A 27,967-nucleotide genomic window follows, 5' to 3' on the forward strand; every position below is an offset into this window, starting at 1 on the left:
CCTTTCTTAAGCTTTTGTTAAGGTTTAAGTTGAAGCTCTTTGGTCCGGATTGGACGCCATTATGTTATGAGTTGTTCCCTCCCACCCCCACCCTTCTGGTCTGCTCCCACAGCCATACTAGCCCCAAATAACACACAGAGACTCTGTATTAGATATAAAGCTGTAGGCCAGTTACCAGTTTCTTATCGTCTGGCTCTGTCTTAAATATTCACCCATTTCTATTAATCTAAGTACTTCCACATGGTCTTACCTTACCAGAGAGAGACCCCGGCATTCTTCTCTCTCAGTCCTCCATCTTGGATCTCCTCCCTCCTACATCCTCTCTCCTCCTTGTCTCCTAGTCCTGCCTATCTTGCTTTCCTCTTGGCCAACAGTGCTTTATTCACTAATCAATACAAGAAACATATTTATAGAATGATATCTCCCATCAGTAGAGAGCTTTAGTGTGAGTTTATAGAGGAGTAAATCTGTGTTCAAATCCACATTGGGGTGGGAGTCTTGTTCCTTGACACCATTCCCTTCTGCCTCCTCAACCTACAGCAGTCTGAATCATGAGAATTAGCTAAGAATATACTGGTGGCTTAGTAGAATGGAATAGTTAAGTTGTGTATGTTTGATTTATAAATAATAATCTTGTTAAAAAATTTATTTCCTTCCTTAGGTGAAGTATGATATAAATGAACTTAAAGGAATTAGAAGAATCTTGCTAATATAATATATTACTGTAATCAATGCATACTGCTTTGTGTTAATTTTAAATAACAGTGACAGCATCCATGTTAACTATGCATGTAATGGCAGGCTACAAAAGTGAGGATGGTTCCCTGTATTTAAGGTTTGCTCTTGGGTTTGAATGAGTTAAATGCACAGGCAGGTAGTGTGTTAAGTGGGAAAACCTTCATATGAACCACATAGTCACCTCTGTTGGGGGTGAAATTGACCGTTTGTTCTTTGAATTTTACAAAAGGCAAATCTCATAAATAAAATATAATTTTTTTTAGCTCACCAATTCATTGATGGTGTCATGAAAGTTTTTTATGTCTGGGGTGACAATAGTGCTCATGAAACATTAATCAAATCACTTGGAGTTCAGGTTAAACAAACATCTTACATTTTCTCCCTCTTCATAATCTTCTCTACTTCTCTCTCAAATTAGAGTTGTCATGATGAGGAAGATGATGATGGTGAAGAAGAAGTGAAGAGCTTTGAAGTAAGATGGATTTTTCTAGAATCACCTCTTCTCCATTTGGAGACATTGTTTCATAGCTTATAACGGACTTTTATGTTTCTTGCTTCATGGCTTATTGCAGCTTATTGTGTCCAGGAACTGCATGTGAGAGCTGGATGGACAGACCTGAGTCCTAGTGTTTGCTAAGATAAGAGCAAAGAGCACAGAGCAGTTGAATACTACAGTAAAGCCCATATGTCCAGAATGAGTGCACCTGGCAGCCCACAGAAACAAGACCACTTCAAATTACTCACATCTCCGAGATGCTGTGGTCTGTAATTGCCAATAGACACATGAGGAAAATACTTACCAAAGAGCAACATGACATCAAGTTTTTAATGATTCCATTGGTTTTGGATATTTTCTTTCCTGAATCAATTGGCCCCCTGACTTCTGCCCAATCAGGTCACTCATTCAGTACACATATGTAAGTGGTTGCCATGGTGCAGTTTGCTTGCATGAAGTAGAGGCACATCTTTTCTAGGATAGATTCCATTTCATAATTATTTTCTCAAGCATTCTCAACCTTTAAACATTGCCTATGATTTGAGTTACTGCTTAATATTAATTAGCATCAAAAAAGGCTCATTTCATTCCCCATTTTGCTTATAGTGTACTTTTGCTTCTTTGGGAGGCTAGCTAGCTGTTGTTAACTACTATTTTCTGATTTGCTGTATTTTTTAAAGAAAGAAAAATAAAGTAGAAGAAAACAGAGAGTTCATTCTTCCTATTAAATATGGACTTTGAGCTAGAAGTCTAGAAAAAATATGAGTAGCCAGCAATGAGTCCTTAATTCATGGTGGAAACACAGTGCACAGAACCCAGGAATGAACTTAGACTATTCCATGACACTTCCAGAAATAATCAATGTGACCATCTCTGAAGCATTAAAGTCGGTGTATTTAAAAATAAACAAACAAACAAACAAGCAAACAAAACAAACAACCTAATTTGAAAATGACCCATGACTATTGCTGGCTGAGCAAAATGTCCTAAATTTCCTATACAATCCTTGCTAACATACTTGAGTTCTAGTCTTAAGTCCATCCTTCCTATAAGGAGACAGGTGACTTAGAACAGTCCATAAGCAGCAAATGATACTGTTTTCCTTTGCGGGTTATCCATTGTCTCCAGAGCAGCTGTTTATTGCTATTTTGCTTCTTGTCCTCATCCTTCCTTAAGGTCACAGGATCCCAACGCAGCAAGGTAAAGACATGTGTATGTGTGTATCTGTCTGGGTCCGAGTTTCAGTTTCTTGTGGCATTTACCTGTATTAGACCCAAAGTCTTGGACTCTTTTGTAAGAAAAGATCTTCAGAATCATTTTGAGAGTTTGTAGTGCTTAGTATCCCTTCCTTCATTTATCTTTCTTGCCATTGAGATGACTCATGATTTGAAATTGTGTCCTTCGTGCTGACTCTGAGCTGCATACTGTGCTGGATGAGTTTAGCCGTTCAGTGGATAAACTTTTAATTAGAGACTGACTGTCTGGTATAGGAAGGGCCTGGACCTCATCCCTTTGACTGTTTCCCTATGTAAAGCTGACATGGTATGTGATATTACTGGCGAGGTTAGTGAGGTTGCCTTTTCCTTTACCTCCCCCCCCCATTTTGTTGGTCCTTTGATTGGTACCTGGGGTATAGGTATCATAATTGCAACACTGATTTTTTGCACTTCATTAAAAGAAAAGGACTCTAGATGACTGTTACTGCCTCTTGGCATTTTAAAGATTTCACCTGGAAATTTTGCAAATAGAAGACATTTTAACCTAGAATTACAAGATGTTTTTACTTTGTATGTTTTCTGTGAAGTTTGAATTTTATTTTCATGAGGCCATTTTTACAGGAAAGTTGGTCATAAATATCCTGGTGAGGCAATGCTCTTAGTGGCTTTATTTTTTAAATGACTGTTGTGAAGAATCTATTTAGAGGAAACAAATTGCAATGTGTAGATGACTGGAATATATTGTTTTTTATTACATTTCTAGACCATTGTAACTTTAAAAATCCAACTGTATGACAATATCACATTCAGCTTCAATCCATGACATATAGTGGACAACATACTTAAAAGCAAAGTAAGCTTCCAATATTTATAATAGTGGCTCCACAGGCTCAACTTAGAGGCTTTGGAAAGAGATGTTCCTGAGAAGGGCTAACATGATGAATGTGATGTTCAGAGTATATGATGTGGGCCAAGCCAGGGAGAAGCATCAGCTATAGCACAGAGCTAGGACAGAAAGAAAGAGAGGCTGCTTTAAGGTTTAAAGTGATGGTCAAATTCATCTGACAGTGAGGCCTCATTGCTAATCCCCAAATAGGAGAAGTGGGCCAGCAGCTCTGACAGCTCAGCCCAAGACTGAATTCTAAAGTTCCCAGAAGTCCCCACACATTCATAAGTAAAACAGTAGGCCATGTTTGGTTATTTCCACTTCCATACTGGTAGTTTTATGATTTCTTTGTGATTTGGGAAATTTATGCCTAATTCAGTAACATGCTGCTCTTTGCAAAATGCATGCTATATGAGTAAGTGTTATTATATTTTTCAGAGTTTAAAGCCAAGATATATGTAATCCATCTTATGAGAACCGTTCACTCTGAGGTTGACTGTGTGCGCCTAACAAAACATGGGGGAAAAGAGTTTAAACAAACAACTGGGCGATTGCTTTCCTTATCCATTTAGTGACCCATCAGACTGTTTACATGGTGATGTCTGGTTGGTTGACAATTTCTTTGAAATATAATTGTGGAATTTTTCTTGTAAGTCCCACTGACGAAATATTATTTGACAGTTTCAATTACACATAGAACAAATTATGTTACATGAGCTCAGAAAGAACGAAAAGTATGGGATATGAATTTTATTCTAGTCCCTGATGGGTTATTAAAACTGGTAATGGTTTCTACTCAAGTGCTTTGTAACATATTTAGTAAATACATCACAAAGAGTCCAGAAATATCTATGTTAAGAAATATGGTATTGTAAAAGTTTCCCAATGTTTAATTCAAGTATTTTTTTAATTACCCAAAATAGCAAATGGGAGCCAAACTGCCAACAGTTTTCTTTTCTGTTCACCTGTGTGTGTTATTGGTGTGATTCTGCTAAAGCTCATCTGGTTTAACTCTCAAGTTTAACTATCAGTTCCCTGCTTCCTGTATAATACAAAACTGTTGGTTTTGCCCATCTAACACCACAATAGCAAACTTAATTATTCTTTTTGAGACCTGTGGGTACTTCAATATTAACATAATTTTAAAAGGCAATTAAATGTTAGAAAGTGGCTAACATTAACTGAAAAGGGAGAAGTAAGTTTTTAGGTACTCAGCAAGTCAACTATTGTAGCTGAATATTTATTAAACTTCATGGAAACATTATTCGGATGGCTGGCTGCTCTGCTGCTCTCATCAAGCCATTGAAAATATGACTTTAGGGCTTGAGAGAAGGCTCATTGGTTAAGAAGACATTCTGCTCCTCTTAACTGTAGAGGACTCACTCAAGTTAGGTTCCCAGCACCCACACAGGGCAGTTCATGACCACTTGTAACTTCAGCTCCAGGGTGTATGATGCCCTCTTATGTCCTCATGTGCACATGATTAAAAATGAAACTTTCATTTGGAAAGATAATTCACTAGGCACATTTTTGTGGGATAGTAAGGTTCTAAAATACAGTTTTATAACCCACTGAGAACCTGTTAGTGTCAGTGGAATGGTAGGTGAGGATAGACCACCAACTGCTCTTCTGGCTGCCTTTCTCACATGCTAAGTAAGTTACATCCCCTTTTCTATTTCTTTCTGAGTTACAATCCAGATTTAAACTTTCTCAGGTATCTCTGATGTTCTATTAATATTAATATTATTCAGATTTGGAACATTTTGGAGGGTCTTAAGTATTACATTTACCTGTAGCTGAGCTGGCATTCTGGTAAGTTGGGGAGTTTTGCAGGCTCTCTTATGAATGTGCCTCAGATTTAACTAAAGATGTACTTTTTGTGATGCAGTGCCTGTATCAGTAACCATCTCATGGCTCAAAACATGGCAAAAAGGATAGAGGAGTCAGTTTAGAGCCAACTATATAATGGGCTGATAATAGATAGCACTTCCCAGTGATAACATAGCTAGGACCCTCTGAAGATCAAATTTTAAAGAACTCCATTTTTTAAAGTTTTGAAAAGCTGAATTGAATATAAGATGTTCTGCCATGAGTAACTACATAATTTGAACTCTGTGTAGGTTTATTCAGCAATAAAATCCATGAAACCCCAAAGAGTCAGACACAGAAATGTTATTTAAAAATGTTGATCTATAGCAATTCATTTATCAAGCAATTTGGAAATCTGAACCTCCAACCATGGAAGCTAGAATATAGACTAAAACATCTCAAATGAATCTTAGAGGGCCAAGGACTGAGGAATTTGGTGGAACATGGATGCAGTCTTCCAACTTCATCTATATGTTTTGACCTAGTGATCCTATACAGTGTGTCGGTAGCTCAGGTTTCCTGGTACACAGAAACCACAATCTTGTGTGCTAACATGTCATTTGGGTTGGGTGTGTCACATTTCCAGGGACATAAGGGTTAGAGAAAAGGAGAAATGATAGAAGGAAGAAAGAAAATACAAGAAATAGCCATAGCTACTGAAAAGTGCCATTGCTGTTTAGAGGTGGGATACCTCCAAAGAGGCCATGTGAATATGGGACAGTGGCTGCTGAAGAATGGGGGGAAAAGATAAGTATCTCCAATTTTTGGTAAGAAAAGTTAATTTCTCCATACTACCTGGTATTCACTGGTTCTTCCAACCCCCAGGAAGCCAGTGCCATGTTAGACTAGACCCAGCTTGTCCGGAGCCCAGTACTGAAGCCTGACTATCTCCATTAAGAAGGAGTTTCCTTGATGTACACTTGCAGTGACATCATCCAGAATATAATCACAGTCACTTATAGAGCCTTCAGGGCTCAGAATCAAGTCCAAGATTTTGAGAGAGGAGTTATTAGGAGGATGTGGGATGCTAGCCCTCATATGAGAAAGCTCCTGGGAAGCATAGTACTTTACATTGTATAAAACTTATTTTTATGAATATAGAGCCTTTCCACACTGTGTAGAGGCAATGTACTTAAAGTTAGAATCACATTACAGTAATTTGACTTCATGTTCCAGCTTTTAAAAATAATCTTGAATGAAGCTTTTCCTTGACCAAGTTATGTACAGTAAATAAGAAAGAATAGAGTCAATGAGATTATAGACATTTGGACAAAACACCCATGTTTGAGCTGAAGCCTCGAGCTCCCTGTCTACAAAATGGGACAAATTACAGATATTACTATACACAGATATTTTAGGCAGTGTATGTAAGTCAGTATATGTAAGACTCTCAAAACATTGCCTATCGTATGGCTAATTCTACAAAGGTTTGTTGTTACTGTTGTGTTTCATACATTTTCCTTTCTCTAAAGAAAATCATAGAAGTCCATGGACAGGAACTTTCACAGCAGAGTGAGGCCAGAACTGGTGGCTATACAGTGCCAAAGACCTGAGTGCTCATCTGGGTGCTAGGTGGCTTTTATCAGGTCACACTGCTCTGAGTCTCGCTTCTTAGAATGGAGACCTTTATCCTGGAGGTCTGAGGGTCATATCTGTTTTTTTTCTGGGGGTTCTGTTTGTACATACATGACTTTTTTTTTCATTTCTGAGGACCGTTTCACAATAACTAACACATAAATATTTGGTCAAGGTAGCGAAATTTTATTATTCTGTATCTGAGTACTTAGAGAAGATTGAATAGAAAACAAATTTCTATTGGTATGAATAAAAGTATTTCCCTGTAAAATATATAGGAAATAACTTGAGTATATATATGTGTGACCTTGTCATTCCTCATTTGACACTTAAAATATCATGTAATTATATGTAATATAGTAAGACAGAGAGATAAAGTATTACACACCACAGAGGAAAGAATTCTAACAATAAATTTAATTCACAAACAAAACCCATGCTAGGATCTTGTTAGTGTGCTGTGACTAGCAGCACATTTGATTACAAGATTTCTAGGAGCCAATGTAAAATTCAAAACTTGTTAATTAGATCAATAAACATAAAGTCTTCTTTAGAGAGAAACAGAAGTTTTTAGTTAATGATTCAGTGGAATTTATTTCCAGAGGACAAGTTGTGACATAATGAAAAATGTCCTCAACAATCTGTCAAGGTAACAAGGCTCTGTGTGCCATCTGAGGCTAGATACTAAGTGAGTGCAAGGATGGATGGAATGTGTGCATCCCTAAGGTTATCTGTAGAAAATTCCTTCTCTAAACTAAATGGATACCTTCAGTTATGAACTGAAAGGTGCACTGATAGCAACTATTTGTCTAGAATTAGTCTAGTTTAGAATTAAGCACCATATTTGAGAACTGAGAACCATGAAAATGAGTTATACAGTCATGGTTTCTAAAAGAAAAAAATCAAGTGATGAGTTGTGAGCCATTCAATGCTGAAAGGTGTTTTAACTCCCTATTTGTCACAGATTAATGTGGCATCTCATACCTCCACAATCTGTATTAGGTTTTCTCTTGACTCTGACAAGAGCAACTTGTGGAAGGAAGGGTTCATTTTGTCTCACAGTTGAAGGGCACAGTCGGTCATGAAGGGGTAGGCATAAGGGCAGGAGCACAAGGCAGATGGTCATACTGCATCTGTACTCAGGAAGCAGAAGGAAATAAATGCTAGTGCTCTGCTCATTTTCTTCTTTTATTCAGTTTGAGACTCCCTCACCAATGGATGATGTTGTCTACATTCAGAACCTGCCTGAATGTAATTAAACCCTTTGGTAAACTTCCCAAAAACACACAAGCCTTTGAGCTTGTCTTCTAAATCCTGTTAACAATGAAGGTAAACCACACATGATCTAACCATGGTTTCATATTCTTAGTGGTCAACATTTTCTCCTTTTGTCAGGGTTGGTCGTAGAGAAAGGATTGTGTGGTTATATTCTTTCTGTATTCAAGACATTTTAAATAAAAGCAAATAGGAAATAAAGGTAGTTTTAAATAGGTTCTGTGTTCAGGATAAGACACATTGGCTTAATCTTGTCAATTTGGTCTTGACTTTAGAATAGTTCTTTCCCTAGTTTTTAATGGCCCACTAATGGAGCTTTTTGTGGTAGAGAATAAATTCTATTGGCTAAACCTGCTAGAAACTGTTCCAACTGAGCTGGTTGTATTGTTAAACATTTGTTCTAAATTGGTTCTAGAAATGCTGAATCAAGGGGGAACATCATTCACCCCTAAATCCAAGTAGAAATGATATTGGAGGAAGGAAACACTGACAAAACACTGTGTCATAAATCTCCCCTCAGAGTCTCCGGCACACTAGCCGAACCATTAACTTCAGGCTGGATGTTTCTCTTGTTTGACTAAGTTAGTAAGATTTTGACTTAACCTTCTATTTCAGCCAAATATGCTTTGAATCAAGACATATATTTTTTTTCTTTTCTGTTTTTATTAAATAGAGAGCCATGGAAATTATGGTCATCCCATAGAGATGTGGGATTCTATGAAATTGTTGTAGCATTTGAAAGTTCAGGCAATATCAAATGAACTAAAATGTACATCCGATAATTATGATTTATTTACAGTACTACAATTCTGAAGTCCCATTTGGCTTTGTGCTGAAAGTAACTAAATATACTTCCACAATACACTACACAAACCAGAAGACACCACTTGCCATATTTCAAGTTATGATCACACCTACATGGTACCACCGGGTCACACTATCTAATTCTGTGTGCTATCCATTCAAATTTTCTTCCAAATCCCTATATGTCAAGCATAATATACTAAGTATTTTCTGGTTTTGTGTTTACAACAAACTTCCATCTTCATATCATTTTTTATTGGTAAATACTATACAAGTTTTTGTTGTTAAGAAATTGGAAAGCACATATCATTAAGTAAAGTTATATTCTTCTAAGTGTTTTTTTTTTGTTGTTGTTGTTTTTAAATAACTATAAATCCGTTCTATAAAAAGGCCAATCTAAAGCTGGAAAACAATACAATTAGCTGCAAAAGAGAACAAGATTCTAACTTATTGTGGTAGTTTTCTTTAGTATGTTTGGACTTGTTTGCTTTATAAACCAATGTATCCTCTGCTCTTCAACCCCTTTGTCTTTGTGTTTTGTCCAATCAATCTCCTAGTTTTCATCTTATCTTTTAGTTGCTAGTAATTGTGATACATTCCACCTCACCTTGTATTGAAAGATACCAATGAATATTTGCAGTGGGAACACCACTAAATGTTGGAACATTACCCAGTGATGAGAGGCATTCTTAAGAAGAATTTGGTTTCTGGAAACTTCTCTTTGCTTAGATTTTAGCAGCTTTCTCGTCCTATTTAAAGAGGAACGCATGAAGACCTTATTGGAATCTTGGAAATACAAAGAAAAAAGTCAACTCAGCTGAGTTCTTTGTTTGGATTCATGGGCTGAAGATTGGTCAGCTGCAGCCTCTGCTGCCCCATATCAAGGCCACTGAGAAAACTCATTTTAAGCAGTCTGGTTTTCTTTGTTATCTTCAGGTTAAAATACCCTCTCGTCTCCATTTTTGGGAATGTGCTGCTTTCTCCTTCAAGAATCAAGGAACAGTTGAAGTTCGCTATTATTTCAGTTCTCAACTAAGGAAAATCATTGAAGAACTGTGTGTATCTGTACCTTTATTTCCTCTTCAGAAGTTTTTTTTTCCCCCACCCCAGAAGGGACACTTGAGGGCTCCAGGGTCTCTTAAAGATGAGTTGTTTTGTCATGAGCTGGAGTTACACAAGAAGGAAATGTCCCTGATATCCTCCTGTATTTCCATCAAGTCATACAGTTGGATCAGTGGTCTGGTTCATAACCCTATTGGATCTTGAAAAGGCACCCGTTTGGTTACAATAGCAGAAAGCTGATGATTTGGGCTAGCTTTGGGCAATGAGAATGTTTTGCCTCAATGAGTAGTCAGGCCCTGGTGCTGTTTTTGTTCTCCCATCCTTTGTGACCTGGGAATAACTAAAGATGAAACTGCAGTGGTGTTTCTGTAAGATCCTTAGGGAAGTAAATGGAATCTCCAAGGGGTAGGGAACCTAAGATTCTACGTCCCTAGATCCCCCCCCCCTTTTAAGGAGCCTACCTCAAATGCTGGACATGATTGAGCATACCTGGAATCCACATCCTTCATAATTGGAGGAAGGAGGATCTCGAGTTCCAGGCCAGACTGTGTTCTGTATCAGAATACTAACAGAAAGAAAGGAGGAGAAGGGGGGAGGGAGGCAGGCAGGAAGGATAAATGAAAAGTAAAAAACATTTTTCAAATTTGCAGTTTGCCTAGGAAAGCTCATATGTAATCAGCTTGGAAGAAAAACACAATTTCTTTCCATGTAGTTAATACCTTCCTATCTTAGTTTTCTAGATTTTGTTTATTTTTATGGCATGATAAAATATCTCAATGAAAAATTGAAATGATACCCTGAAAGCAGTTCTCAAGGACAATGTACCAGCCAAAGCCAGTTCTACATGGATGTGAAGAGAGAGCCCAGAGAAGAGAGAGCCCAGTGGGACCCAGAGAAAATATGCAACCTTTCTTTGTGAGGCAGGCTTGCTTTTGTTTTGTTGTTGCTGTTGGTTGGCTTTGTTTGTGTCTTTGTTTTTGTTTTGCTTCCTCATCAGTATTTCTCAGTCGCATAGTTCCTTTCAGTACTCAGTTTTTTCTCCCAGAAAGATTTGTTATTATTAAAATTCAGTTGTCAGATATAAAAAACGAGAATGATCTTTGTCTAGGGGTTGTGTTTTCAAGAGAGAATGATTACCGCGATTACCCTGGGCTTGAGTATCCAGGGTGGTTTCAGTGATGAAGGTGACAGCAGGAGCCAGATACCTGTGCCAGGTGTCTGAGCAGGTCTCTGAGTCAGTCTTCCCACTTTGGGAGCACCAACAGCAGCTGGTTGCTTTTGTTTTCATCTGAACTTGTCACACCTTCATCTTTCCTTTTCTTGGGGATTGTCTTTGTGCTTTTGGGAGGATGGTGTTTTTTCCCCCAACTTCCTGGCCTTCTTGGTTAGTGAAAATGGTAGGGAGACAGTTCCTCATGGTGATGGTTTCTTGTTATTGTCTTCTGGAGAGTCTCTTTGGAGATGGAGTGGGTTAGGCTTCATTAAATTCAGGTTCCCTTTTCAGCTCTGGTGACAGATGGCAAGTAAAAGATTGTTGGAGCCAAAAGGAAGAATAAAATGTTGATCACAAATTTTAAACCACAGATGAAGTGCAGACGAAAGGGTCCGATTTCTTTTTTCTTTTTTCTTTTTTTTTTTTTCTGTTTTCTCAAACCTGTGTTGTAATGACAGTATGGTTTTGTTTGTGTCTGTGTGGTTTTGTTTCCGTTCTGTTTTTGATTTCTCAGGAAGAGGTTTAAACATGAAGGCAACCCTTTTAGGCGTTAGCATGGCTACAGATGAAGCACAGCAGCCTCTTTTATTTTTCTTTCTCTGCTTCCATTTAGGCCTATCACATAATTTAAGAAAAAAAAATATCACAGGAGCTCTTAACTAAAGTATGGAAAAAAACCAACAAAAACACCTGATCAATTTTGTTTTTGCAGCACGATATTATCAAAGATTTAAGAAACAAATTTGCCAGCCTCGGCGAGAACTCTCTGGTAACAGCATAAATGTCTGTGTTGGTTGCTTTTGGTTTGAAGGTTTCTTTTCTTTTTCTTTCTTTCATTTGTTTGAGCCCATTTCTCCCCTTCCCCCCTCCTTTTAGTTCACTTTATTTCTCATACTCTGTAATGAGCAAGCCTTCATTTTTTAAACCTCTTCCATCTTTCAATGTCTATTTTCCGTACTTTGGATGGAAAGTCGACGGCAGCACAGTTGTCATCCTGGCTACTGCTGCGGTGCCTACTGCCCTAGGTCACATATGTTTGGCCGTTGTGTTAAAGGACATGATACTAATTGAGTGTTTCATGTCCCATTGACTAAGCTTCTCTACCACGCCGCCATTTGATGGACGCGCTGTCACAGGGCTCTATGCAACTTGTAGTCTGCAACTTATACTGCTTAGTTCCGTCTCAATTCTCCAGCGAACTGGATTGCTCAAGTGAATGATCATACCAGCCTTGAACCTGCTGTGCCTTTATATTTTCCTTTTGATTTCCTCCTTTATGTTCGCAGCAGTAGCTTAAGTGGAAAAGAACAAACACCAGCCATTGCTCTAGCGGCACCATGCAGTCTCTTTTGTTACCTCCTGAGAATAAAAAAATATAAAGGCACATTGCTTCTCTTATTCTTTGGGGGGGCAATGGGGTGATCTGTATCATAAATCCACGACTCAGTTGAAGCCTATCTTTTTTATCCATATCAGCTTTCAATTTTGCTTAAACTCCAAGATGTCTAAGTTAATGTTCTTTTTTGTTTTTGTTTTTCTGTGATTCACTGGTAACTTGCAACTCGAGCCATTTGCTGAGCAGTATCAAGTTATGGCCATGACCTAGGAGATTACCAAAAATACATGACCAACTCTATGCACAGATGTATCAATCGGAACGTGCAAGTTTCAAAGATGAAGCGTGAAACAGGCTTTGGACTAATCAACCAATTAAAATTGAGAAAAAAATGCATCCTGATAAATCAATACTAAAAGTATATCGGAAAAAATATCAAGGGAAAAAACAAACAAACAAAACAAAACCATGAGATGAATATGTGCTTATCTGTTTGATAACATTGTTGGTGTTGAAATGGTCCATAATGTTGTCATAGAGCCCATACATGAAGAGATAACTAGAAATGTGGTGTAGAAAGCTGTTGTGATATCTGCTAGCCACTACATAAATGGTTGGGATTTGTGTTCAGGAAAAAGAAATGGAGAAGCAGAAACTTCTCTACCAGCAAGCCAGACTGCATGACCGTGGGGCAGCAGAGATGGTGCTTCAGACCATTAGTGCCAGCAAAGGTAAGGTTTGTTTCTGTCCCCCATGGGCATCATTCAGCATCAGCAAAGATGAGGTTTATTCATTTTTCACAAGGAGTGACACTCAAAGCCAGGAAGAGTAGATTCATTCCAGCCCACCCCCACCAGAGGCAGGGCTCCATTCTCTAGATACTGTACACAAAGTCTATGTTCTAATAAAACTTTATTTACAGTGCAGATAGAGGCTATCATTGGTCCTTAGGCCATACTTTGCAGAATCTTAATAGAAAGTTTTAGACATTTTTTAATGAATTTTAAAATTAAGAAAAGATTGTCCACCTCATTAACTAGTCATTTCAAGATTATTTTCCCACTTTAATAACATCTTTATGAAAGCAGTTTTTAAATTTCTAAATGTTATTTAAAAGTTACAAAAATTAAATCATATAATAAAATTAACCAGACACAACATACAACTCAATGAACTTCTATATGTTAGAATACCTACTTGGAACAGAACTGTGGTGCTTCACACTTTTACATTTTCACTATCAGGTACATAGGTATATTTTTATGCACTTATCTAATGAGTTAAAACTAGAAAAACAAATAGTTTCATATTCTTTCATAACTCACATCCATGGATGGACTTAAAGTGTAGAATATTAAGTGCAATATTAATATTGCATATATATGATAAGCTTTGAACCTTACTACTTCAAGTCTCAGTATTTCAGAGTCAAGTTTTCTTCCTACTGTTTCCTGTATCTCCATGTAGTTTCCATTCTTGAATACATTACATGGAATATAATAAAAATGTTAGCGTCAGAAGGTTGGTGTGGTTTTATTGCCTTCATGCTTTCTGGCACATACATTGGTTATCCCTCTTTCCATAAAAAAAGACTTATATGGGACAAATAAGGACTTTAAAAACATATTTTTTGTTTGTTTTCTGAGGTAACATAAGGTAGCATCATGGGAGAAATGACAGGAATTCTATTTTTTCCATATTTTTAAGGTGAAACCGGACCAATGGTGGCCGCCACGTTGAAATTGGGCATTGCTATTTTAAATGGTGGGAACTCCACAGTACAGCAGGTAACTAACATCATCAAGTAAGCCACATGATACAACTTCCTATTTGCCTTAAAAGCTTCATTAGCACATATCCCTTGTGTGACGTGCTAAGTTTCATACTGACATTTTAAATCAAATATCTCATGTTCTATAACAGGGTTTGTCTTCTCATTGGCCACTCTTGTCCTCTCTCCCCTTTCCTCCACACAGTCCCATTGAATTTTCAATAGCAAAGCAACACCTCCCTGCTACTCTTGAGTAGTATGCTTGTCATCTCATACATACAGTTGCTTCCCAACTAGAAGTGGGATTTAGTTTGATAAAGTCATCACAGGATGAAACCATGTGTTGAAATGGCATTATTCACTACCCCAGTCCTATGAGGTGGCATAGCTCCACAACACAGTATGTAGTTAGAGGTTGAGGTTTTTACCCTCTGGTCCCAGTCCCTTGAATGCAGAAGCATAGTTCTCTAGTGCCCCCTAGCATTGTGTGAGAGTATCACACTGTACATAGCCAAGCTAGGAAAAGAATAAAATATCTCAAATTCAAGCTATGCATTCTATGAAATGTGTATTCCTGTTGCAGCATCATAAAGTTGAAAATTCAAAATGAAACCACCATGTATAGAGGGAGAGATATGCTTTTTATTTGAAACCCCTCAAACACAATATCCTTATTAGGGATAGCTATTTTTGTGATACTGTGTAACAAGTAACTGATGAGACAGACCTAACCATTGCTTTAGGATGTTTTGAATTCATGATTAAGCAAAATGTTGATTATAGAATCTAAACATCCCTCTGAGAAAGTAAAAGAATTGCTGAATGGGTCATTAGTTTCTGCTCTACTTCAGATTCTGCAGCTAAGATGGTAAAGGGTGAGGCTCTACCCCATCATCACGAGGTTCCTCAGCTCTCCATTGCTGGTAATGCTTACAGAACCTGCAAACCTGTGCACAATGTCCACATGAACGTTCAGGTTTATGTGTGCTAGAAATCTGAACCTCTACATATTTAAGCAGCGAGTGGCAGGAATGAATTGTCAGTGTCGTTCTCCCAACATATGCTGCTCATGGTTGCTCTTGTTCGGTTACAGCCACTCCTGCCAGTGTGCATAAGTCTTACTTACAATGCATATCATTATGTTAAGTAAAAGATGGAGATAGTGATATTTGTGTGTTTGGACTTCTTTTAGACCTTTGAGAATAGAAAGTCTAAATTGGTTATTTATACAAATGTTATGAGCAGATAATATTTATATATAATAGTGGGTTTCATTATGACATTTGCATACACACATATACTATATTTGATCATATTTAAAATGCATTACCTTCTCTTGTCCCCCACCCATTCTCACTATCCCCCTTCCTTTTCCCAGCTAGTTCCACTTCTGCTTTCTTATCTTTCTCTTTTGATGGCCCAGTGAATTTAATTAAGGCTTAATTACTCACAGGAGCACAGGAAACTTGCTAGTGGCTGCACCACTGAAGAGAAGACTTTTCCCTCCTGCAGCTACCATTAACTACCCAAGATCCTTACAGAAGGATATATTCCTAGTCCTCTCCATGATGGAATGTTAACTGTTCCAGTTTTGTGCGGGGCTTATGCAAGTAACCACAGCAGCTGAGAGCCAGAGTGCAAGACCATCATAGGCAGAAGATGGTGTTCTACAGTACCTCACCAGTCCTTGCATTCATTCTGCCCTTTATTTTGTGATGTTCCTTGATGGGGTGACAGAGATGTCTCACTGGAGGCTGAATGTCCACAAGTCACATATTTTCAAGGCGTCAACCACTTCTGTGTCTCTGCATGTTCCTTTACTTGAAAAGCTAACAGCACATTTGTGCTCAGCAACCATGTGCTTTCTGTTTCTGTAGAAGATGCTGGATTACCTGAAGGAGAAGAAAGATGTAGGCTTTTTCCAGAGCCTGGCGGGCCTCATGCAGTCCTGCAGGTGAGGATGTGTGGTTGGTCCTGCTTTACCCAGGGGCTGTGATTCAAAGTGTTTGTTTGTTATTGCACACAGTTATTAGACAAACAAGAGTCGTTCACTTTGAGAGAGTTGGCAGGTGGTGTCTTGTTGCCTGTCCTGTTTGTAGAGTGTTAGTAATGTCGTAACACGTTAGTAGGTGTTTTCAGAGTCTGTGGGCTTAAATAGGAACCTTTAAGAATGAAGTACATTTTCCATACTTGAAAAATAAGCCTTACAGTTTTAAGACAAGGTAAAACAGAAAATTCTACTGACTATTATTTGGGAAATTTGAAAGCCATTTAAATGGGGGCTATTTCTCATTTTGTTTTCATAATGATCTCTAGTAATCTCACTGCAATAGTAATTTTCCATTTTTTACATCATTTAGAATCGTTTAGAGAACATTTGATTGACAATCCCCATGCAAATTAAATGCAAGCAGTGCCAATTGCAGAAACACAACCATTGTATTTCTGCACATTTGTTAATGGTAATGTTCTCGCTGAGCTGAAATTTATGAGCCTTGTACTTGACTTTTACATAGATCATTCATTGTGGGCCCTGGGGGAGAGGCTGGCTGATATGCCTCTAGGAAAATGAGAATGGAAAGCAGTAGATTGGGAACTGTTTGCAGCATATGCTTCCATGTAATGCACATTTGAAGGCATTTTGGTGAGTAGGCATTTGCCTCCCTGAACAAAGAAAATGACCTGTTTGTCCTGTAAGTGTCTTTTTCCTTTTTATTATAGTGTCCTCGACCTGAATGCCTTTGAGAGGCAAAACAAAGCTGAAGGACTTGGGATGGTGACTGAGGAAGGATCAGGTATTGATCACTTCAATGGAAAGGGCCCTTGTCTTTGCTCTTCCTGAGATATGTTCATTTGCAACTACATTTTCACGGAGGGAGATCCAGAGCTGTTTTTAAATAGACAACATGTTTAAGAGGTCATTTGGAAGTTCACACAGGCCACCTCTGAAACCTATATTCCCCATTAATCCTGACTCTACTGTAATTGCCCTTTCTCCTAGTTGGGTAGTTACAAAGAGATATAAGACTAAGACTCTAGATGGAGAATTAGCAAAACCAAAGTACATGCAAGAAGAGATAATGTTTCACTTTCTTTGGCTTTGTTAGCAAGCTGCAAGATCATCATCATCCTCCTTAGGACAGTTATCCATTCATCTTCAATCTGTCCCTCTTCCTATCCCCTCTCCCCTTTTTTACATTTACCCTTCTCTCATCTTTTCAAATCTAGATCTTACTTGATTAACAAAAGGATCAGAAGTGTTATATATATAATTGTGGGTGCTTTATTTAGACATTTTCCAGAGTTCATGCCATCTAAGAATGTTTCTATCAATAGCAAGGTTGCCATGTAAAAATGCCCTGAAAACAGGTGTCTCAGTGGTAGGTACCTCATTCATTTTAGGAATATTTATTATGGAAAATCATCTTCAAATTTTTTGTGTCAATTTCTTTATATCCTTTTATGTCTGCTTTTAAAACCATTTTAGTGTCTGTGTGGCCCTGCCTGTTTTTCTTGCTTCTGCTTGCTTGGTCTGACTTAGACTTGACACAGTAGCAGGCAGAATATTAGTTTGGGAACATTGCATCCTTTCTTTCATTAATTTTATTTCAAACAATAAATGTCATGCCATTTGCCATTTGTAGCTTTTCCTGGCCATTCTGAATATTGTTGAATGAACTAATCTTTTTTATGGAGCACCAGCACCATTCTAAACTTTCCAGTGTTTTCTTGTCCCAGGGTCCCATGACAGGAATGAGGGATATTAGAAACCCAGGAGTACTTTCCTGCCTGTGTCTAGCCTCTCAGAATCCTAGGTGGTTTTAGTTGTATGATACAAGAAAGCAAATGAACCTTCTGCTCAAAGTCCCTCTCTCCAGGTTAGAATTTGAAGTTAATTTAGTTGCCCTTATACTTACAGAGTGTTTCAGCCCCTGAGCGAAATCCAGTTCTTCAATCTCTGTTTATGTCTATTTCAGGGGCTGGGAAGATGGCTCATTGGTTAAAGTACTTACCTCACAAGTGTAAGGACCAGAGTTTGATCCCCAGAACCCACATAAATGCTGGCTGAGCATGGTGGCACACCTGTAATTCTGTCCTCCAAAGAGAGAGATACAGGTTCCCTAGAGCAAGAGGGTTAGCAAGACAATCCATATAGGTGATCATTGGTTTGATGGAGAGACCTTGCTTAAGTGAATAAATTGGGAGGTAGGATTTTCAACAGCAACCTTAGGCCTCCACATACATTTTTACCCATGCACATGTGCAAACACACACACACACACACACACACACACACATACACACACATGCCATACACATATAGAACAGACAGTGGCAGTTTTGTAATTATTTTTTCTATCACACAAATTACCTGGATTAATAAATCACTATTCTATTTTTTTTTAAATAGTAAATGAAATCTTTACTTTCAACTTCTTTCTCTTTTCCATTTCCTTTTCTTTCAACTACTGTCATGTATCACCTTCCTTTCCTCAGTCATCACTCATGAGCATGGTAACTATGAAAACCAGATGGCTATTTGTTTATTTGCTTTTTGTCTAGACTACTATGTATACATACTCAGTAGTGAATGTTTTGTCCATTTTTTGCTTTTTATTGTCTGTTTTGATAAGTAGATTATTCAGTGTCTGTCCTGTATCCTATTTCTTTGTTTAGACATTTACAAACCCAGCTGTCTTCCTTTCTTTTTGTCATATTTCTGTGAAGTTTAACTATTATTCACATACAAGATATGAAGGGGCCAGAGGATTTAAATAACATTGTTTTAATTTGTTCTCTTGTGTTTCTTTCATTTACACAATGGTCCTCAAGGGTCCCGTGTTTGCAACTGTTGTGTGAAGGAAGAAGCCCCCAGAATGTGTGTGCCCATCCATTCCTCCATTCCCTTGTGTGTGTCCATCATGGATATACTGTGGCTTTATGACTGTATCATGTGCATGGCAATCTGTGACACAGTAGGAGTTGTGACCTATGACCAGCCAAATGTACTCTGCCACTGGTCTTCCAACAGGAGGTCCACAGGGTCATTTTCTATCCCTTTGAAAATATCAGAGATTTAAAAAGTCCTTTGGCATAAAAGTTGATTTTCATCATTGGAACTAAATTCAAAAATCAACTCAAAATAGTGTTATCGTTTTACTCTTCAAAGAGACAGTGTTTGCAGCCTCCGAAGGGCAATGTGGGGACAAGGGAAGAAAGAGGGGTGAGTTATTTATTTATTTATTTTAGTGGAACTTAGTATGTCAAGAAGGCTTTTTGAACCAAGAGACATATTGGAACGCTCAACTGATCCCTGATCTCTGAAAGTAGTACCACCTCTCCAGCTCTACTTTAAGAACTCTTATATTGCCTCACTTTAGGTGTGTGTCTGTCATTCCTGTACTCAGGGCATTAGTTTTATTTAATATTCTATAAAAGTGAAAAGCTCACACCTCTTTGGAAAAGGAAATTTGGCCATCCTTCTGAAAATACTTCACCCTTCATTTAAGGTTAATACCACACAGGCTCGGCACTGTGGAAATGATGAGTAGACCATCTGACACACTATTTTAATGCAATGACCCCTGCTCTTGGTGGTCATGATATGACCACAGTCAATGAATTCACGAATTCACAAGAGTGAAGGTTCTGGTAAATCACAGCTCCTCCAGTAAGGGAAATTTTGAGCTGGATGTTATGGGTAAGAGGATAGATGAGTCAGGAAGTTGACCAGACTTGGTGGATAACACACAGCTGTGCTGCAAGGCCAAGGTAGATATGTGGGGATGCTGCTTCATCCAGTGAGTTTGTGAATTCTATGAGCTAAGCCAATTTTTGGACTTCTTGTTGAAGCTGCAGAATCTTTCTTTTCTTGTCTTTCTTTTATTTATTTTATTTTATTTTATTGAAATTTGTACTGCTATTGATGCTATTCCTAATCTGATCAGGAGAGTTCCATTAGGAATCAGGGGTTAGTTTCAGGTTTGTATATAAAGATTTTAGACAAATGATATGCTTTCTTGTTTTCTGACTACAATTCTTATCATGTCAGTTTGTCCCTTGTCTCCTCTGCATTTTTGCGCTCTACTTAATGTCTTCCATTTTGACAAATACCTCTATCTCCCAATTCAAAACAAGCAAGCAAGCAAACAAACAAACAAATAGAAAGACACAAAAAGAAAACAACAAGCAAACATTTAGCAACTGTGTTTGGTGGCTGCATGGTGTATTCAGTATTGCCCTTTCTTCCTCTCTGTATATTTTATATATAAGGCCACCCTGCTATGCATCCTGAGTTCCAGGACAGCTAAGACTATGTAGTGAGACCCTACCTCAGGAATAACAAACAAGCAAACAAATATGTAAATACACAATGCCTATATGAATATTTTCATCTCATCCTTGGATCTTTAGCCTGTTCTGTCTCAGAAGCATTTAACCTCATTATCAAATTATTGGGAGCTTAAAAGTATAATTTTTCTTCTTTAGAAACTCTTCTGAAAAACAGCAGATGAAATTGTATTTTGTTTTGATCAGTGTGTGCACGTCATAGGTAGGCAAGGTATAATTTTGATTTGCTTCAATTTGTTTGATTAAAAGTAAATTCCCTTCTGAACACTAAACTGCAAACACCCCTTTCCCATAATCTCAGCTCTATTTAAAAATACTTTACCCTGATTTTTTAATATTTATTGAGATTGATAAATTCATATGAGAATGAAGCAACAAATATTACCTTTTAATTAATTAAACAGAAAGGATTTTATTAGTCTTGAAGAATTGGCTACCTTAATTTTTATTAAACTTTTTATTGCTTCATCATGCACTAGCTTTCTTTCTTCCAAGGTTTTCAAATTCCATTCAAAAGTGAGTATTGATGTCCTATATATTTTATTCTGTCCCTTGCTTTTCAGAATGACTTTGATATTGGTTCATGGAGCCAAATGAGTTTCCTTTTGAACCTTTGAGGCACTCAATGGACTCTGAATGTCTGAGATGTGCTGGCTGATGTCCTAGGCACTTGAGGAGGTGATTTTGAGAATCCCATGTTATATACAGATTTACAAGCATACAACTCAGAACAGTCTCCTGATATGAGTGAACCTATGGGAAATCCCTCCAGCTGGGGTCATGACTTGTCATAAGAGGGTTGAAATCTGACCATAAGTGGAAGCATTTATGGAGAAGAAAGCCAGGAACTCCCTGTAGAAGGGGCAGCACACAAAAGCTTAATGGTTAGAATAAAAGTGAGGATTGTTAATAACCTGGTCAGATTGAAGAATTAACACAGTTAGTGTAGAGAGTAGAAAGAGAGTTAAAGATGTCAATGTAAATAAAGCAAAGTCATACCTCAAAAAGAACAGGGAAGAGTTTATTCTGGAGTCAAGTATGTGAGACTATATCTCAGTATGGTAAGAGTTTCAAGAAGTGTTTTTTGGTTTTGTTTGTTTGTTTTCATAATAACAGAACAAGTAAAGTTTTAAATAAAAATATTTTCAATACATTGATGGAAACAACAAGTATGTGGTTTATAAAAGGGCGGGGCTCTCTGCTGTAGGCCTCAGTTGTTATCTGGTGCCATTTTGGTTGGATGCCAGGGTTCTGTTTGTACATTACAAAGGATTTAACTAAAAATCTTAGGGACATTAAGTTCCCTTAACTAGCTATTTATGGGGCTGGAATAGTTCCAAGTAGTTGGTTCTGGATGTGAAACATTTCACCTCTCCACAAATCACAGAAGTTCTGGTCACATCTGTCATTTAACCTCATGGAATGTTGAACATGTATGTCTGCCTTTTTCTGGGAACTTCAGTTTACAAAGGGAAACCTTGGTAGATCATCTCTATCCTGCCAAGAAATTTCTGTTTCTTTCTGGCACCATAGCATATCCCTAGATAAGTGACTGTTGTATGTGGTGTTAGGTAACCCAACTGGGATGAAGGTCCTGACATCCCTGGTAGGACAATGTGTCTAGAGGGTTGCCCTGACATTAAGGTACACAGATTCCTCAGGAAGACTATTGTAATAAGCAGACCACAGGCCCTCCAAAGACAGTGACCACCATTTATTCCTTCATGGCTGTCAGAGAGCCCTGAGGTATATCTAATGACAGACCACAGGGACATCTTCAAAGTAGACTTTTCATTATTAAAGGAATACAACTGTTTATATGAATAACATATCAGTGGATTGGTGTTTTTGGACTTTGAGACAACATTGTGGATGAAGCTGATCACTGTCTGAAGGGAGGGACATCAGCTAGAATGCTGATGAACAAAGACAATGAAGGACAGCAGGAGTTTCAGGGAGAAAAGTAGTGACCATTGAGCTACCAAGCTCTGGCTGTAAGAGAAGCAATTTCCCAAAGTTTGGAAATTGCCAGCAGCCATTTTAATCCACTTGAGTAACAAAATGTTCAGTCTGCTGTCATTTTTTATTGTCTTAGCTTCTGAAATAGGAACATCTTGTACACAAAGTTTCTCGCTAAGAAACATTTAATGAATGTGTTCTGTGAAATTTATGGATTGTTATAGATACAGCCAACTTAAATACACTGTTTTAAAAGTCTAAGACCTTTGACCTATGACTTTGTTGTTTCAAAGTTTTACATTTGCTCCTTGACTTGGGTTTCTACTGCTGTGATTAAACACCATGACTAAACCAAGTTGGGGAGGAAGGAGTTTATATAAGTTTACAATTCTCATGCCACACACTTTCACTGAGGAAACAGGGCAGGAACTGAAGACAGGAGCCTAGAAGTAGAACAGAATGATATGTCATGGAGGAATGCTGCCTAGTGGATCATTCCCCCAACTACTTGTTCAGCTTGCTTTCTCATACCACCCAGCACTACCTGCTCATAGGTAGTACTTCCTACAGTTCGCTGGGCCCATCCTCATCAGTAATTGGTCAAAAAAAATATACCACAGGCTTACCATAGACCAGTCATACGGGCAATGTTTTTCAGCTGTGGCTCTGCCTTCCAAAATAATTCTAGATGTGTCAAGTTGACATAAACCAAACAACACATTCCTATTGTGCTTTGCAAATTTCAAAGCACCTTTATGTATCTAAGCTTGTTTAATTGTTCAAATACAAAATGAGAAGGTGGGAGTTTGTTCTCTATAGCAAAGTGGGGAATTCAAGGTGAGAGATGCTTGTATTAGTTCCCTTTCCTGTTTCTGTGATCAAACATCCTGGTAGGGGCAACTTAGGGAAGAATGGATTCAGGTTGGGTTCACAGTTCAAGGGAATAGTCCTTCATGCTGGGAAGTCAAGACACCAGGAGCTTGAACAGGTAGTTACATTGGGGCCATGGTCAAGAAACAAAACACAATGGATGTTATGCTCAGCTATTCTTTCTATGATATACAGCCCCAGGGCCTCTCACTCAGAAAACAGTCCTGTACACAGACATCATTTAATGTAATCAAGATAATCCCCCACCAGACTGGCCAGAGGTCTATCTTCTAGGTGATTCCAGATTCCAGATTCTGTCAGATAGACAGTTAATGCTAATCATCACACTTCTCCAAAGCTGTAAATGGTTTCTTTGGGTTCTAAAATGTAAGTTTATAATGTAAAGATGCATGGTGATTTTTAGTCCAAGCTTTCAGTAGTTACTGATACTAGCTTTACAAGGTGTAGATGCGATGGCACACTGTGTTCAGAAAGACCATGGAATCTGGAGAAGGTGCTGTTTGCTGCCTGCCTCCTCTATCAGACTGTGGGGTTATTCAGCTTGAGGACATAGTTCATCCAAAAAGGTACCTGGCTTAGAGGAAACATTGGATGCTTATTGACAGCCATTGGACTCAGATCTTTTACCTACAAATGACTATATGATCTTAGTCAAGTTCCCTACATTCCAAGTTGTTGGTTGGATTACAAAAAAGATTATACCTACCTAAGTTATATTATTATAAGTTTCTGATGAAATCATGTTTCTAGCACAAACTCATAGTCACTCAATGTGAACTGTGAGTTTATTTTTAAAGAAGTAATTCTTTGCTAGTTGAATTGTAAGATAACTCTAGAAGTTATGATTAAGCTGCTTAAAAAGTGATATTAGAACTAAACCCATGCAATTAAATACCAAAGTTTTTACTACTTAACAGTATCTTGAGTATTAATTTTTCAGCTTTGACATCACACAAAATAAATATTTAAGTCTTCTGAAATAATTTTTAATTTAATTTTCTCCATTGTCATGGGTATTTTTGAGATTCATTTAAATGAAGATTGCTGGGGGAAGTCTTTTGATATGGACACTGTTATGATGTTCATTATTAGAGATATTAATATTACAGGACCCTGCAACAATGGGAACACTAGTTTTTGGGATCTATCCTTTTTCAATTATTATTTATATGCAAACTAAATAGAACTTTTAGATATATTACTAAAGTTTATGGACCCATTAATAGATGCTGTCAATTAAATATACATTAATACTAGTAGCAGCTAAAACAAGCTTTAACTGGGGAAGAGGCTAAGAACTTCAATCTGTGTTCATGGTCGTTCTGAATAAGCCTTAATTCTACACACACTCACACACACACACACACACACACACACACACACCACATACATGCCCACACCCCTCAACCCCTAGTACAAATGTTATTTAACATAAACATATAATCATTTGTTGTATAAGCTGGATAAACCAACTATAAGAATAACAATGTGTTAACTTTATTAGGTCACATAAAAGTGGAATCACTGTTTCATTCTTAGTTTAAATAAAGGAGATTTATCTAATTTCTTCACAATGAAAATTTAAAATGCAGTGACTATTTACCATGATGGTGACTTCCATAAAGTATAAATACAATTAAGCATAAACAAATAACATCTCTCAGACAGGCACACTGCTCCGGTCTTCACTGTGTTCTCATCATTGCTCCTCATAATCCAATTTATAAACACACTGCAGATGATGAAGAGCCACTGGCAGGGTACATGGTAACTCCATTTTATAGGTGGAAAAAACCAAGATGCAAAGAACAAGCACCTCAGAAGCCACAGCATCTAATTACTCTCCTCTGTATGCTAGTATTGAACATCTTAAGCTGCTCATAAAGTGAGGCTATGCTTCATCATATTCATATTAGCCCCCAAACAACCATTATGAATATCCCAATACTGTTAAAACACTTTCAACTCCATCTCACTCCTCCATTTCATCATTTGCTATTAATCTTAATTTGTTTCTGACAAAAGGATTTCCTTTAAATATATCACAAAACAGACTTGCTGATCGTGCACCATCTGCAGACATAAAGCCATCTCTGTCTCTGTTACTAGACCACATCCTGGCAGCATGGGCGATGGCAGCATTTTAATTGAATAGCAGTGAGTTCATGAGGTAGAAGCATGCTAGTATATACCTGACGTGACTGATAGTAAGGAGAGGCTTGGCCCATCCCCTTCCATCCTTCTGCCCTCTCCCCTATTCATCTGCTGTGTGCAGTATTCTTAAATAAGTAAAGTTTCTTGTATGTGCTTAAGCATATTGTGAAGAAAATACAACTGTGCCAACAATAATGAATTTGGTTATAGTTATTTCACATTAGGCACACAAGTAGACTGACTAGCACAATATCATTACTTTAGAGTTACTTTTTCTGAATATTTTCCACAAGGCTTATAGTTGTATTTGGAACATTGAAAAAATACATGTATATGCTGTTTTCCATTTTCTGAAATAAGAAATATCATTGGGCTCACAGGGAAAGAATCAATTTGTCTGATTGAACTCATGATTTTTTGCTTTCAATATCATTTTGAAGAGTCTTCTGATTTTTATGGCTCATAAAACCATCAATGGAGAGTTTAGCTTGTCTATCAGCCTAAACTGTTCTCCTGTCATGGACCTAAGCACTGAGGAATGGACTTATCAGCCATATGTGGAAGTTCCTCTTAATCTTTGAACTTGCTGCATCATTAGATTGGTATACTTGGCGATTTTATCATATCTTGGGGGTGAATAGGGAAACAAGTACAGTGACTATATATACTTTTTTAATGTTTACATTAGTTATCAAAATGGTTTTGCTTCCTACCCCTACCATTATATGAAGCCTCACACTTTGAAAGTCACAGACTACGGACTGGTAAGTCCATCAGCTCTCTTGTCTCCATGATCATTCATTTTTCTAGCTAAGCACATCAACATTGGTTGCATAGTGTTTTTTCTAAACCCAAACAATTTCCAGCCTGTGAAATTATTATTTTATTTAAAAACTTTAATACATCCATTTACTGGCAGAACAACTTTTTTTTTTTTTGGTCATTTTGCTTTCTAAACCAAATATACATTCCTAAGAAGACATTCATAGCTTTGACATTTTTTCCAGTTGCACATTTTTTACTTTAACAATCAGCTTTCATTTCTGTGATGCCGTTTCATGTTTGTTTCTTTCCTTGTGTTTTTGTGTCTTGAAGGAAACTGTGATTGTGAATTGCAAAATAGGTAAGGGATCAAACCCTTTCCCAAGTCTTCATCCTTAGTCATGAAGTATTTGTGGTTTTGATAATTCAATGGGGCTTCTGCCTGAGGACTGTCCATCTTGTTTTCTTACTTTTCTATACTAGTGATCAGCTGTCAGCTGAGCCTGCAAGACTTTCTTGAGGTTTCACAGAAAAAATGATCCCCAACCTCTGAGAACACTTCCCAATAGAAATATCTCTATTTGAGACACCTGAGGTGCTAGCTTTTTTAGCTGACAAAGTTGATGAAAAATTAAAGTGAGTTGACCATTTCCAGCAGTTGATGGTTTTCATGAAGATCTTTTAATTATTATTTATTAAAATAACCCTTGGTGCTATTTTATAGATATGCTAGTGGCTTTGCTGTAAGCTGTGTAATGATGCCTTTGGAGCAAAGCAAGTCTAGCATTTATAAGAGACATAGAGTTCATTACTATTCACAAAACAAGGTAGTGGGGAAGGAAGTCTCAACCGTTGGGTTTTTGTAAAATGTTGCCAACCCATGCTGCTGCTTTTAACAGAGAGAAATCAGAGTTTTAAGACTGATCTGTTCTTTTCTAATAAAGAAAAAGTTCATCTATCTGCCAAGCTCATGATCCTAGGAGCTTCAGATAGAAGCTTGGTGGCTGGGCCTTGGTTCTGTTCTGGATGCAGGAATCTGCTAGCTGGATATGCAAGTTGTTGGAGGTGGGGGCGAGAGGGAGGGCACCTGGGCATGGTCATATTCTTCCTCTACCCTCCCTACAGGAGAGAAGGTACTACAGGATGACGAGTTCACCTGTGATCTCTTCCGATTCCTGCAGCTGCTTTGTGAGGGACACAACTCAGGTGGGTGATCTGCAAGCCTGGCTGATGATAGCAAGGAAGTGCTGTGACAGCAAACCCATAGCTTCAATCTGCATTTGATCTTCTCAGTTGGTGGGATTGAATATTATTTTGCAGGCACTGAGCACTGTGCCATGGCAGTTGATATGTAACATTGCTGTTTTGAAAGTCTTTGCATAGCTTTTCCACAACTCTACCCCATGTCCCATCCCTCTGCAGTCCCTTCCTTCTTCCTCTCACTCTTCCTTTACCCTTCTCTCCCTCTTCTTCTCTCCCTCTTCTACTCTTATTCATTCCCTTCCCCCACTCCCTGTACTTTTACTCCCTTTCTCTCTCTAAGTTTTTGAGACAAAGTCTCATTGTATAACCCTGGCTGGTCCTAAACTGGCTGTACACACCAGCCTG

General features: G+C 37.9%; 1 protein-coding gene across 1 annotated transcript in view; it reads left to right on the forward strand.

Moving 5' to 3' along the window:
* Positions 1–27,967, forward strand: part of Ryr2 (ryanodine receptor 2) — a 548,210-nt gene that overhangs the window by 478,144 nt on the left and 42,099 nt on the right. Inside the window, exons 80-85 of the mRNA XM_051194750.1 lie at positions 1,157–1,210; positions 13,103–13,202; positions 14,179–14,258; positions 16,120–16,196; positions 16,964–17,037; positions 27,485–27,565. Coding sequence (XP_051050707.1) covers positions 1,157–1,210; positions 13,103–13,202; positions 14,179–14,258; positions 16,120–16,196; positions 16,964–17,037; positions 27,485–27,565 — 466 coding nt within the window. The remainder of the gene's footprint in view (positions 1–1,156; positions 1,211–13,102; positions 13,203–14,178; positions 14,259–16,119; positions 16,197–16,963; positions 17,038–27,484; positions 27,566–27,967) is intronic.

The sequence above is a fragment of the Phodopus roborovskii genome, unplaced genomic scaffold (assembly GCF_943737965.1).
Source record: "Phodopus roborovskii unplaced genomic scaffold, PHOROB, whole genome shotgun sequence".
Classification (NCBI taxonomy): domain Eukaryota; kingdom Metazoa; phylum Chordata; class Mammalia; order Rodentia; family Cricetidae; genus Phodopus; species Phodopus roborovskii.